We start from the raw sequence: 15,440 nt of genomic DNA on the forward strand, positions 1-15,440 counted from the left end.
GCAGCAACAGCGGACGTGTTTGATTATCCATTTCACTTGCGCTGCATAAAAGATGAGCTTTTGAATAAATATGTCAGGTCCCAGAGCCTGAGCAGGGTATTTGAGTTTTCGAATGACTGAAGGAGTGGGAATGTATATATTTTTTGTTAATACTTTTTTTGTAGTTTGTGTGGATTAATCTGAAATGTTCCCTTCCCCTATGGAATTTACTTTTATTTTGTAAATGTTTTCACCCCCGTCCAGTTGGTGGCGAAAATACACCCTTTGCGTGTAGTTCGCCATGAAACCCAAAGAAGAAGAAAAAGGAAGCAGAATTAGAGACTAGTTTGTTTTGGTTATGAACAATCCTTGCGGACTGAAGACCCACTGACTGAACAAAATAGGCCGGCTACCCACCGCAGTCGAAAATGTCTAAACTACAGTCGTTTCGTCTGTTTTTAAATGAGCGTTTAACGGCAGCTGCCCTGGAGATTTTCTCAGCAGTTGAGAAAACGGTGGCAGAGTACCAGGAGGAGAATGATCGGCTACGGAGACTGCTGCGGATCACCCCGAAGATAAAACTATGTAGAATTGGTTCGTATGTAGCTAGCTGGGGGAGATAGGGTTACGTAATTATGTAAGGGTTAAACGCAGACAATGTTTCCAACGTAATGTATAGAACTCAGGCCTTTATCCTGCTTACAGTGAGGGAAAAAAGTATTTGATCCCCTGCTGATTTTGTACGTTTGCCCACTGACAAAGAAATGATCAGTCTATAATTTTAATGGTAGGTTTATTTGAACAGTGAGAGACAGAATAACAACAACAAAATCCAGAAAAACGCATGTCAAAAATGTTATAAATCGATTTGGTGGTCCTCTGCAGCTCAATTGGTAGAGCATGGCGCTTGTAACGCCAGGGTAGTGGGTTCGATCCCCGGGACCACCCATACGTAAAAATGTATGCACACATGACTGTAAGTCGCTTTGGATAAAAGCGTCTGCTAAATGGCATATTATTATTTATATTATTATTTGCATTTTAATGAGAGAAATAAGTATTTGACCCCCCCTCAATCAGAAAGATTTCTGGCTCCCAGGTGTCTTTTATACAGGTAACGAGCTGAGATTAGGAGCACACTCTTAAAGGGAGTGCTCCTAATCTCAGTTTGTTACCTGTATAAAAGACACCTGTCCACAGAAGCAAGCAATCAATCAATCAGATTCCAAACTCTCCACCATGGCCAAGACCAAAGAGCTCTCCAAGGATGTCAGGGACAAGATTGTAGACCTACACAAGGCTGGAATGGGCTACAAGACCATCGCCAAGCAGCTTGGTGAGAAGGTGACAACAGTTGGTGTGATTATTCGCAAATGGAAGAAACACAAAATAACTGTCAATCTCCCTCTGCCTGGGGCTCCATGCAAGATCTCACCTCGTGGAGTTGCAATGATCATGAGAACGGTGAGGAATCAGCCCAGAACTACACGGGAGGATCTTGTCAATGATCTCAAGGCAGCTGGGACCATAGTCACCAAGAAAACAATTGGTAACACACTACGCCGTGAAGGACTGAAATCCTGCAGCGCCCGCAAGGTCCCCCTGCTCAAGAAAGCACATAAACAGGCCCGTCTGAAGTTTGCCAATGAACATCTGAATGATTCAGAGGAGAACTGGGTGAAAGTGTTGTGGTCAGATGAGACCAAAATCGAGCTCTTTGGCATCAACTCAACTCACCGTGTTTGGAGGAGGAGGAATGCTGCCTATGACCCCAAGAACACCATCCCCACCATCAAACATGGAGGTGGAAACATTATGCTTTGGGGGTGTTTTTCTGCTAAGGGGACAGGACAACTTCACCACATCAAAGGGACGATGGACGGGGCCATGTACCGTCAAATCTTGGGTGAGAACGTCCTTCCCTCAGCCAGGGCATTGAAAATGGGTCGTGGATGGGTATTCCAGCATGACAATGACCCAAAACACACGGCCAAGGCAACAAAGGAGTGGCTCAAGAAGAAGCACATTAAGGTCCTGGAGTGGCCTAGCAAGTCTCCAGACCTTAATCCCATAGAAAATCTGTGGAGGGAGCTGAAGGTTCGAGTTGCCAAACGTCAGCCTCGAAACCTTAATGACTTGGAGAAGATCTGCAAAGAGGAGTGGGACAAAATCCCTCCTGAGATGTGTGCAAACCTGGTAGCCAACTACAAGAAACGTCTGACCTCTGTGATTGCCAACAAGGGTTTTGCCACCAAGTACTAAGTCATGTTTAGCAGAGGGGTCAAATACTTATTTCCCTCATTAAAATGCAAATCAATTTATAACATTTTTGACATGCTTTTTTCTGGATTTTTTTGTTGTTATTTGGTCTCTCACTGTTCAAATAAACCTACCATTAAAATTATAGACTGATCATGTCTTTGTCAGTGGGCAAACGTACAAAATCAGCAGGGGATCAAATACTTTTTTCCCTCACTGTATACCACAGTTGCCAAATATTAAAGTACACTTACCGGTTTAAAAAAACCAAAAAACAAATCTTTTTTATAAGATAATTAATACTTTCTCATCTTTTAGTTGCTAGACGCGACCCAGTCGTTCGTTCGATTAGTTCAATATTTATGGACGCTGCCCAATTGTTCGTTCTATAGCAATGTTCCATGGTCGCTGGCAACGTTCTTGCCCCTTGCTTGCTTCTGGCTCTGCAGCCAGAATAACAGCAACGTATCTACATTTGCGTTTGTTTAAGCTGCTTTCTATTGACATTCATTTGGATAAATCCATAACGAGCGGATGATGCCCGATTTTGCCTGGCATAGCTAGAAAAGTTTGCTTTGTCAGAGCTGCCAACTTTTGAAAAAAACTTGTAGTGAGATTTGCTATGTGAATTTCATTGCCCCCTGGCACAACCCCTAGGTGGGGGACTGGGGGTCCTCCCCTAGGAATATGTAACTTTTTTAAAGCTAATTTCCTACAATTCTACGTATTCTGACATAGCTTTTTACCAGGACTGCCCAACCCTGTTCCTGGAGAGCTACCGTCCTGTAGGTCTTTGCTCCAACCCTAATCTAGCACACCTGATTCTAATAATTAACAGGTTGATAAGATGAATCAGGTTAGTAACACCTGGGGTTGGAGCGAAAACCTACAGGAGGGTAGCTCTCCAGGAACAGGGTTGGGCAACCCTGGCTTAGGCCTAATAAAAAACACAGGTCAGGTGTATTCAGTATGCTTTGAACATAAAATGAACACAAAAAATTTGACGACTTTGTTACTTGGAGATTTTGGGGGGATGAAATTGACACTTTTAGGTTCACAATCTGTTTGACAAAATGATTTTCATAGTTACAGCCTAAATGACAATCACCAAACGAGGGGACTAATGTGATTAAATCGACTTTAGTACATGCTGTCAAAAGGCTCCATTCTGCAATAGGGAAGAGAGTAACAGCAACCTAATTTTGTTGACAACATTGTACATAGAACAGCGCTACCGTGCTGCTCTTTTTAGTTTAATAAACTCAGCGGAGAACGTTCTCTCTCCATTCAGCTCCACTCTAATCTTGAGGTGTGTTTCTTTAAAACATGCATCCAATCCTGTTGATCCCTTACATAACTAGACCAATCAATGTGCCGCAGTTCACAGTGCTGTGGCAAGACAGGACAATGATAGAGGTTTCGCTCGTGATGTTAAATTGCAGATGTTCTGATTTCAAAACGATTTGGAGCACAGTTGAAAAATGTACGTGCGTGAGAGTTGGCAGCTCTGCTTTGTCGTCAGGACACGTGACACTGTTCATTATGAGGAGATCGCATTGCATATCAAACACTAAGCTAGAAGCTAGCTAAATAAACTACATATACAAAAGTATGTGGATACCCCTTCAAATTAGTGGATTCGGCTATTTCAGTCACACCCGTTGCTGACAGGTGTATAAAATCGAGCACACAGCCATGCAATCTCCATAGACAAACATTGGAAGTAGAATGGCCTTACTGAAGAGCACAGTGACTTTCAACGTGGCACCGTCATAGGATGCCACCTTTCCAACAAGTCAGTTCGTCAAATTGCTGCCCTGCTAGAGCTGCTCCGGTTAACTGTAAGTGCTGTTATTGTGAAGTGGAAATGTCTAGGTGCAACAACGGCTCAGCCGCGAAGTGGTAGGCCACACAAGCTCACAGAACGGGATCACCGAGTGCTGAAGCGCATAAAAATCGTCTGTCCTCGGTTGCAACACTCACCACCGAGTTCCAAACTCCCTCTGGAGCAACGTCAGCACAATAACTGTTCGTCTGAAGCTTCATGAAATGGGTTTCCATAGCTGAGTAGCCGCACACAAGCGATGTGATGAATCACTCTTCACCATCTGGCAGTCCGACGGACAAATCTGGTTTTGGCGGATGCCAGGAGAACGCTACCTGCCCCAATGCATAGTGCCAACTGTAAAGTTTGGTGGATGAGGAATTATGGTCTGTTTTTTATGGTTCGGGCTAGGCCCCTTAGTTCGAGTGAAAGGAAAACTTAACACTGCAGCATACAATGACATTCTAGACGATTCTGTGCTTCCAACTTTGTGGCAACAGTTTGGGGAAAGCCCTTACCTGTTTCAGCATGACAATGCGCCCGTGCACAAAGCGAGGTCCATACAGAAATGCTTTGTCGAGATCGGTGTGGAAGAACTTGACTGGCCTGCACAGAGCCCTGACCTCAACCCCATCGAACACCTTTGGGATGAATTGGAACGCCGACTGCGAACCAGGCCTAATAGCCCAACATCAGTGCCCGACCTCACTAATGCTATTGTGGCTGAATGGAAGCAAGTCCCCGCAGCAATGTTCCAACATCTAGTGAAAAGCCTTCCCAGAAGAGTGGAGGCTGTTATAGCCGTTATATAATTCAAAGGGGGGACCAACTCCATATTAATGCCCATGATTTCATTCCAAAATGAGATGACACACTGGTCTCCACATACTTTTGGTCATGTAGTGTAGTTTGTTGCTAGCAAATCTGCCAATATGACAACCGAATTCAAAACTACCAGCTTAATCAAATACAACCACTGACTGTTTGCTCCTTGCTGTTGCTCTAAGATGGCAACTCAGCGCTAAAGCACATGTGCCAATTGATTCAACAGTCGGTGGTTGTATTTGATTAACCTTTATTGAAAAAGTATGTATTTAAGCAAAGAAAGGCACACAACTACAGAGGACAAACATAAGTACAAGGTAGGTGTTTCATAATTATAACATTTTGAAGTATTGACCTTGGGCGAATTGATGTAGTCCGAGTTAGATTCCACAAAGCCTGGTCTCTGCTCCACTCTGTTGGTGGAGTCATCTGAAACTTCCTTACCCCTTTGAGTGGAGTTTAGTCTGTCCGCTATGTAGGCCTAATTATGTGCACAAGCACAAATCGCCACATCCGTAATTCAAGTCCCGTCGGAATCTGCCATGTCGGTTATTTTTACATAGCAGGAGCATAATAATTCCAGCCGAAGAAACATACTGTTTTCGACTTCTCCAAGGTCCAAGTCCCGTGCGAATCGACATCCCTGTGTTTCTAGGTCAACGTCTGAGTTTGACAGGTGTTGCAATACAAGAAAACAATAACTAATTCGATAAAGTGCTGTGCCTATATGAAGGGCCTACATGTATCAACTTTCACAGTGAATGCTTTTGTTTAAACATTTTGTGCCAATGAAATGAACATTGGCAAATGCTTCAGTAAAAAAAATGGCATCTATTTAATGCAACCCTTGCTGTTAATAGATCGCAAAGCAGCATTCCAACTGAGCTAAACTTTTGGAAATGACAAGTTCACTTTCTCATACAAAGGGGAAGGCAACTAGATCCAGCCGCGGGACGATTTCTGTCGGAGCGAATATTCAGGGGGATGGAAAAATTATGAATTTGTACACTGCAAATTGACCAACTAAGCCCAAAAAGAGATTGTATTTAAAAATAACAATAATTTCATACCATGATTACATTGAGACACGATCTCAAATGTGAGAATGCTGCCGGAGGGGATGGCCGCCGTTTTACGGGCTCCTGACCAATTTTGATATATATAAAAAAAAGTACATAATGTTTCTGCCATCGTTTTCTATGACCAGAAGCTATTTTCGGCCATAAGAGACGGTAGCAGAAACATTATGTACAAAATAAGTTACAAACAATGCGAAAAAACACACAAAATAGCACAATTGGTTAGGAGCCTGTAAAACGGCAGCCATTCCCTCTGCTGCCATGATATTACAATGGAGCATTTTGATTTTGATCACCTCATTTTTTGTTTTGTTTTTTGTGGGTAGACGTTTTAGCTCAATTCCTGGGGATTTTACAGTCTCAAGTCTCAACTCAAATCCTATATATATTTTTCAAACCCTGGCCTAAAACCATCTCATGTGCAAGTGCGCTGTTTAGCTCTCATCTGCAGGCTGGGGGGAAATTTGAAGACGTCTACTGTCGGTTCGCTAAAATAATGATTATGATCACGCTTCCTCAATTCAAATATTATGGTGAGACTATACCAAAGATGGTTTGGTATGGCTTAGAAACTTGGGAGCCAAGCTCGAGTTATCAGTGTAGCTTGTTATCGCCTGGACATGTTGAAATATCTTAACGCCTAGAATAAAAACCTCCAGGCTTCTGCATAATGATCAATTTATTGGATAATATTTTTTTTACAGGGGCCAGTTTTTAACAAACTAATCCCGTCCAAATCGTCCTCTGGAATAACGGACATTCTGGGGTAATAGTTGCATAACCAACGTTCTCTAGTAATACTACTCCCGTGCAAATAGGGCTTAAGTGATCCCCATATTATTATTATTATTATTATTATTATTATTTTTATCTATCTCTGATCCAGGGCATTCCATTGAGGGCTCTATTAATTTACTTCGACCATTTGCCTTTTTTTGAAGGTTTTCGTCATATGAAAACGCAATCGAAATCTTCATAAAAGGCATTTGGTAGAAGTGCATTTCAAAGATGATGGAACAGAAAAACAAAAAAAATTGTAGAAACATATGAAGGATGATCAATGGAAACAGGATGCACCTGAGCTCAATTTCGAGTCTCATAGCAAAGGGTCTGAATACTTATGTAAGTAAGGTATTTCTGTTTTTTATTTGTAAGAAATTTGCAAAAACTTCTAAAAACCTGTTTTCGCTTTGTCATTATGGGGTATTGTGTATAGATTGATGAGGAAAAACATTAATTTAATCAATTTTAGAATAAGGCTGTAATGTAACAAAATGTGGAAAAAGTGAAGGGGTCTGAATACTTTCCGAATACAAGTATCTTGTGACTTTTGAAGTTGTGTTGAGCGGAGATTTGGTGGTACGTGTATGACTAAGAAGAGATGCAAAGAATCCAGCTTTTTTCTAAAGTTTATTGAGAAGGAATTGAAAATGGATTCAAGTTTTATTTGTATTTTTATTGGAATTTCTGTATACTTCCTGAATTGACTGACTTCAATTAGAATTGACCTCAACCCTGATGTCTAAAGGCTGTGTAGATAATATCTGCTCCTTTCTCCTTCCCTCCAGACTCCCTGCAGCTCTCTCTCGCTGTCTCTGAAGAGGATGTTCCCTTTGACCAGCAGCACTGTGAGCAGGAGTGGAGCACCAGTCTGGGGCCGGAGGATCCAGAGCCCACACAGATTAAAGAGGAACAGGAGGAACTCTGGACCAGTCAGGAGAAAGAGAAGCTTCAAGGGATGGAGGCTGATATCATAGAGTTCAAATTCTCTCCTCCTTGTGTGAAAAGTGAATGTGATCAGGAGGACCCACTTCAGTCCTTGACTCTTCTCGAAACCCAGACTGTGGAGAACAGAGAGAGTGACTCTAAACCAGTGGATCTCAAACCTTTTGGCAATGTGACCCACCTAAATAATCAAAACAATGACTCCAGCCACACCACTTCTAAAAAAACGAAACGCTGCCGTGACTGTGGTGAAACATTTGCTCTGAAAGCTGACCTGCAGAGGCATTTGACTCTCACCAAGATGAGACCCAGGGAATGTCGAGTCTGCAAAAAACACTACAATTCCACCTGTAAACTGAAGGCCCATGTCCGACTCTGTCACGTGGAGAAACCCTGCCCCATTTGTGGCAAGACCTTCAAATACAAAGGGGTTCTGTCCCGGCACATAAGGACTCACACAGGAGAGAAACCATTTAGCTGTGGTGACTGTGGGAAGAGCTTCAAACGAAAGCAGCACCTAACCAACCATGTACGGACTCACACAGGAGAAAAACCATTTAGCTGTGGAGACTGCGGGAAAAGCTTCATTCAGAAGGGACATCTAACCGAACATATTCGAACCCACACAGGAGAGAAACCATTTAGTTGTGTTGACTGTGGGAAAAAAAGCTTTAATCAGAAGTGGCTCCTAACCGAACATATACGGACTCACACAGGAGAGAAACCATTTAACTGTAGTGACTGCGGGAAAAGCTTTAGTTACAAGGGGGACCTAAGGAGGCATATACTGACTCACACAGGAGAGAAACCATTTAGCTGTGGTGACTGCGGGAGATGCTTCAATCATAAGGGGCACCTAAGGAAGCATATATTGACTCACACAGGAGTGAAACCATTTAGCTGTGGTGACTGTGGGAAAAGCTTCAATCAGAAGGCAGCCCTAAAGACACATATACTGACTCACACAGGAGTGAAACCATTTAGCTGTGGTGACTGCGGGAAAAGCTTCTATCAGAAGGGACACCTAAATGAACATATTCGGACTCACACAGGAGAGAAACAACATGTCTGCTCAGTATGTGGTAAAGGATTCACTCAGAAGGCTCATTTGGTGAGGCATGTAAATAACGTCCACAAAGACAAAACTGGATGAAAAATGAGAAATAAGAAAGAAAATTCTGTCAGAAGATGGGAATAAACAGGCAGGATGTGAACAGGACAAAATAAGTGTGGGTCATTCATTCTGTAGGTTTCAGATAAATACAGTGGCTTGCGAAAGTATTCACTCCCCTTGGCATTTTTCCTATTTTGTTGCCTTACAACCTGGAATTAAAATGGATTTTTTGGGGGGGGGGTTTGTATAATTTGATTTACAGAACATGCCTACCACCCCAACAGGGTGAGACTTTTAAAAACAGAACGGACGTTTATTACTTGCCACATCAGGCTTGTTGTTTGGGGGGTTACAGTAGGTCTCCAAATTCTGTAAAATTACTATGTGACAATGTCTTTTTTTTTTATGTAGCCTGCCATGTAGCCTGCCAGTAATTGCATTGAATCGAATTAGTCAGATCCATGATTAGTTGAGTCCAGGGTTCAAAGTAATAACTCAAAATGTACCTATTAATTTATCTAAGGGAACATTGGATGGTCAGTTATCATGGTCAAGTCATAAAGATATGTTCTGTGTTTTTGACACAAAGATCAACTGTACTAGATGTTCAGGCTCTGATCTTGTCCCATCTTCATTACTGTCTGGTAATATGGTCAGGTGCAGCAAAGAAAGACCCAGCGAAGCTGCAGCTGGCTCAAAACCAAGCAGCACACCTTGCCCTTGACTGCACACACAGAACTAACATCAACAACATGCATGATAGTCTTTCATGGTTGAGGAGAAATTGACTACTTCTCTTTTAGTCTTTTTAGTTCTAACCACTTGTATAATCTTCAAACAGACATACATACCCCACCAGACATGCCCCTATGGGTTTCTTCACTGTACCCAAACCAAAAACAGATTTAATGCGTCGCTGAGTTATCGTGAAATGGTCTGCCACCAGAGGTTACTCAGGCAAAAAGCAAGTTCAGCTTTAAAAAATGTGTTTTTTAAACATATTGTGTCAAAGCGCCTCTCCTCTTTCTAATGATCTAATTTAACTGTATTGTATATAAGAATGTGTACATGAAGTGTGTAAATAGTATTTTTGTTGTCTCTTGGTGTCTTTCCTATATATAACTCTTATTTTAATTTTGTATTTTGAATTTAAATGTAATGTCTTATTTTGTTCTTATCTATTACTGTTCTGTACTTTGTCATGTATTTGTATGTTTTATGTGGACCCCGGGAAGAGTACTGCATGTGCAGTAGCTAATGGGAATCCTAATAAACTAAACTAAACCCCTGCTTGTGTGTGAATGTGCAGTAAAAAGGTTGGTCCATTGTCATGACGATGGCACTATAATGCCTCAGTTCTAAATGGCAAGGCATCATCATTCCGAAAATTCTGTCATCCTGTTGCATCATAGTGCCATTGTCAAGACATCAGACCAACAATCTCATTGTTGCAGAAATGAATTGTCTCTCAGTCTGTTGGACACTTTGAGCAGAGCAACAGAAATGTACTCATCAGCAACCTTTTCTGCAGTTTTGTTTTCACATTACTTTTTGTTGACAATTTATTCAATAGATATTATTTATTTTATATTCCCCTCAAGTGGGGATTTTGTTTTTCACAAGATCAACCCTGAATCATTTAGACAAGTTGGACTATGTCTTTACTCTGTGAGTTTGCCATATGTTTCGTTCTATCGTGAAGCTGTAATCATTTGATTCATTTTGCTAACGTTAAATCTGTTTTGGAATTCCGCTGAGCAATGGGTGTAACACCTCAAATGTGTAGACAGTCCATGTCATCCATGACATGTTTTAACATATTTGGAAGCTATACATTCTTGTTTGGAAGCATGTATAAGTAGGGCACTGTGTTTTGGTTAAGCATCTCACATTACCTTTTCCGGAAATGGGAATTAGACCAAAAATGTAAGCAATTGTCTGAGGATGGTGCTGGACCATCTGACTTAAAAAGAAAAGGAGACAGTTTGATGAAAAAGCTTTAAATAAAGGTAAAAATCTGGGTCATGTGACATGATTAACCGAAACAGGGCCCTATATACAATCACCGGCCAGTTAATTAGGTACACCACCCGGTTCATGAAAGTGGATCGCTCCTACTGACAGTGAGTCACGTGGCTGTGGCTTGTTATATAAAGCAGGTGTAGTATCTGAACAGTTTATAATTTTGGCTGATGTTTGCAAATGGTGTGTTAGATGAACTTTACTTTGCCTTGCTGAAACATCTGGAAAGCAATATTATAGGGGCCCCCTGAAACAGAGGAGACTTGGATATGTGGAAGCCAGGGATTGGTCTATTCAAAACACCCATATTATGTTACATAGGATAAATACCATGTTTGAACAAAGGACTGTGAGAAGAATCATTTTTAGATTGGGTTAGTTGTTCTCCGGATTTCTGCAGAAATCTGTAAATTGATGCTGGAACCTTTTATATAATAAACCTTTATAATCAAGTACAGTGTCAGCGGATTCCTTGTCTACACAGCATATCAGCATCAGCATCGTTGTCTCTACACCACACAGGCATCAAGGGATTCAGTTACTTTTCGATTGAACGTTAGAATGGGCAAAACGAGTGACCTAAACGTTGTGCCAGGCGTGCTGGATCCAGTATCTCAGAAACAGCCGCCCTCCTGGGCTTTTCACGCACGGCAGTATCTAGGGTTTACGGAGACTGGTACGACAAACAAAAAACATCCAGTTAACTGCAGTCCTGTGGGTGAAAGCAGCTAGTTGATGAGAGAGGTCGAAGGAGAATGGCAAGAATTGTTCAACCAAACAGGGGGGTCACAAACAAACAAATAACGGCGCAGTACAACAGGGGTGTGCAGAACGGCATCTCGGAACGCACAACTCGTAGATTCTTGTCACGGATGGACTATTGCAGCAGACGACCACACCGGGTTCCACTCCTATCAGCTAAAAACAAGAAGAAGCGGCTCAAGTGGGCACGCGTGATCATCAACACTGGACAATTGAGGAGTGGAAAAACATTGCATTGAACATGACAACGAGTTCAGTTTACTTGAGTGGCCTGCACAGTCCCCAGACCTCAACCCAATAGAGCATCTTTGGGATGAGATGGAACTGGCTGTTCACAGCATGAATGTACCGCCGTCCAATCTGCAGCAACTGAGTAATGCCATCGTGTCAGCATGGACTAACATCCCTGTGGAATGTTTCCGACACCTTGTAGAATGCCCCGAATAATTCAGGCTGTTCTGGAGGCAAAGGGAGTCCGACCCAGTACTAGATGGGTTTTCGTAATGAACTGGCCTGTGAGTGTATGTTATTGTCACGTTCGTTTAATGACGGGTCAGACCAAGGCGCAGCGTGATATACGTACATGTTTATTTAACTTAATAACACAATGACAAAACAATAAATGAAACTAAACGTGAAGTCCTAAGGTAGAATACACAACTAACCTTAACCGGAACAAGATCCCACAATTACACAGTGCCAATAGGCTGCCTAAGTATGGTCCCCAATCAGAGACAACGAGCGACAGCTGCCTCTGATTGGGAACCACACCGGTGAACATAGAAATACACATTCTAGATAATACAACATAGAACATACACAACAAAGAATATACACACCCTGACTCAACATATAAGAGTCCCGTGAGTCAGGGCGTGACAGTTATATTATTCAAGAATCAATCGGTTGGCCTATTTCAATAATTGAAATGGTCATTTTACATAGTCCCATATCCCAGACTCTAGATTTAATCTTTAGTCAACCAAATTACTGATAAATCAGGAGCAGATAGCCAATTAACCCTTCACCAAACCCGACCTGAACAGCGATTGTTCAATCGTGTACTTCAGCAACCGTTACTAACCCTCAAGGCCTCGGTCAAGACTCTTACAAATGCCTGGACAAAATGACTTGGTGCGAATGGGAAGCATGCAAAAATGGAAATGACTATAATTTGATTGAACATTCCATTTTATGTTGTATGTTGTTAATAAAGCTTTATTGCTCATGGTACGATTAATGGTTACCCGTGGCGTGTGCAAACAGAGTGATAGCAGGTCGGGTGACAGAGGCTTCAAGATTCTCTGGTTACAAAGACATCCGCTGTCACACATGCAGCTAACAAAAATATATACTCTATCCAAAATTACAACCGACTGATTGCAGCATTACCACAAAAATGGAAGAGGCAAGTGGAAGGGGGAGAAGGTAAGGAGCTTGTCTGTCGGCCCTACCTTAAAGACCAAAACTGGTTAAAGAAAATGGTGATGAATAAAAAAGTATACCAGTTTCATTTAAGGATAAAATAATTGACAGTTACGCCACACAGGTTGCAACATAGTTGGGAAGAGATTTTCGATGTGCTGATTTCATGGCACATGGTTTATAAACTGATACACAAAACAACGACGGATTCAAAACTTTTCTATTTAAATTATTATACAAAATTCTTGCAACCAATATAATGTTATGTATATGTGGGATACAACCATCCCAGCTCTGCAGATTTTGCTGCGACGACAGAATCATTAGATCACTTACTTGTTTTGGTACTGCCCATATGTAGCTTGTTTTTGGTCGCAGGTTCAGGAATGGCTGAAGAATTGCAACATTAATCTGGAGCTAACTCTGCAAATAGCACTACTGGGTGACTTGAAAAGCCATAGTCAATCAATCAATAATATAATAATACTTAATTTACAACCTGTAGAAACTATGAGAATAGAAAGGTTCTGAACTTTTGTTAAACATTACAAGACGGTTAAAAAATATATGGCAATTAGAAATCAAAACTGGGTGGTTTTCAGATATAGAAGGGAAGGTTTGTGGGTAGCTGAAGGGTGGGACTAAAAACAAATGAAAAAAGATAACTAATGTAAAAAATACTGTGTCCGTAAAATGTATATAGGCCAATTGTGCGCCGTCCTATGGGACTCCCGGCCACGGCCGATTGTGGCACAGCCCGGGAATGAACCCAGTTCTGTAGTAACGCCTCTAGCACTGCGATGCAGTGCCTTAGACAGCTGTGCCACTCGAGAGGCCCAGTGGGCCTAATCTGATATTGTGTGTGTGTAATTTGAACTGTGTGTGTGTGTGTGTGTGTGTGTGTGTGTGTGTGTGTGTGTGTGTGTGTGTGTGTGTGTGTGTGTGTGTGTGTGTGTGACAGGATGTCCTTGTTACTGGAGTCAAGATCAGGAAGATGAGCAGAATAGATAGATAGATGGATAGAGTGGAAAGAGAAAGTAAGGCAGAGAGAGAAGACATGGAGAGAGAGAGGAAAGCAGAGAGAGATGGATGGAAGAGAGAGATGGAGAGAGCGATAGAGAGAGCCAAGAAGAGTGTAGCTGCAGAGGTGAAGAATAAAACCTGCAAGATGTGATGAGGTAGAACAGAAGATAAATCATTTGGAAATGAGAGAGAAAGAGTTGGAGGAGAGAGAAATGGTGCACAGAAACAAGATGAAGGCTGCAAACGAGACATTGTGTAATAGGAAGGAGGAGGTAGAGAGGAAAGAGGAGGTGGTGCGGGGGAGAGAGAAGGTGGAGGAGGAGAGAGATTGAGAAGAAAAAAAAGAAGGGCCTTCTATGCCATCAAAAGGAACATTAAATTCGACATACCAATTAGGATCTGGCTAAAAATACTTGAATCAGTTATAGAACTCATTGCCCTTTATGGTTGTGAGGTCTGGGGTCCGCTCACCAACCAAGAATTCATAAAAAGGACAAACACCAAATTGAGACTGCATGCAAAAATATCCTCAGTGTACAACAAAAAATACCAAATAATGCATGCAGAGCAGAATTAGGCCGATACCCGCTAATGATCAAAATCCAGAAAAGAGACGTTAAATTCTATAAACACTTAAAAGGAAGCGATTCCCAAACCTTCCATAACAAAGCCATCACCTACAGAGAGATGAACTTGGAGAAGAGTCCCCTAAGTAAGCTGGTCCTGGGGCTCTGTTCACAAACACAAACAGACCCCACAGAGCCCCAGGACAACAACAACAACACAATTAGACCCAACCAAATCATGAGAAAACAAAAAGAGAATTACTTGACACATTGGAAAGAATTAACAAAAAAACTGAGCAAACTAGAATGCTATTTGGCCCTAAACAGAGAGTACACAGTAGCAGAATACCTGACCACTGTGACTGACCCAAACTTAAGGAAAGCTTTGACTATGTACAGATTCAGTGAGCATAGCCTTGCTATTGAGAAAGGCCGCCGTAGCCAGACCTGTCTCTCAAGAGAAGACAGGCTATGTGCGCACTGCCCACAATATGAGGTGGAAACTGAGCTGCACTTCCTAACCTCCTGCCAAATGTTTCCCTCAGATTACAGAGATCCACAAAGAATTCGAATACAAACACAATTTTAATAAACTCCCTTATCTACTGGGTGAAATACCACAGTGTGCCATCACAGCAGCAAGATTTGTGACCTGTTGCCACAAGAAAAGGGCAACCAGTGAAGAACAAACACCATTGTAAATACAGTGGGGGAAAAAAGTATTTAGTCAGCCACCAATTGTGCAAGTTCTCCCACTTAAAATGATGAGAGAGGCCTGTAATTTTCATCATAGGTACATGTCAACTATGACAGACAAAATGAGCATTTTTTTTCCA

The 15,440-nt window shown here is 41.8% G+C and overlaps 1 protein-coding gene across 1 annotated transcript; it reads left to right on the forward strand.

The window, feature by feature from the left end:
• Positions 1-315: 315 nt before the first annotated feature.
• Positions 316-9,397, forward strand: LOC123483396 (zinc finger protein OZF-like). Its single transcript, XM_045213375.1, has 2 exons — positions 316-573; positions 7,536-9,397. The coding sequence occupies exons 1-2, from the start codon at positions 408-410 to the stop codon at positions 8,843-8,845; spliced, it is 1,476 nt and encodes a 491-aa protein (XP_045069310.1). The 5' UTR covers positions 316-407; the 3' UTR covers positions 8,846-9,397.
• Positions 9,398-15,440: the final 6,043 nt, after the last annotated feature.

Source organism: Coregonus clupeaformis, unplaced genomic scaffold, assembly GCF_020615455.1.
Source record: "Coregonus clupeaformis isolate EN_2021a unplaced genomic scaffold, ASM2061545v1 scaf0107, whole genome shotgun sequence".
NCBI lineage: Eukaryota > Metazoa > Chordata > Actinopteri > Salmoniformes > Salmonidae > Coregonus > Coregonus clupeaformis.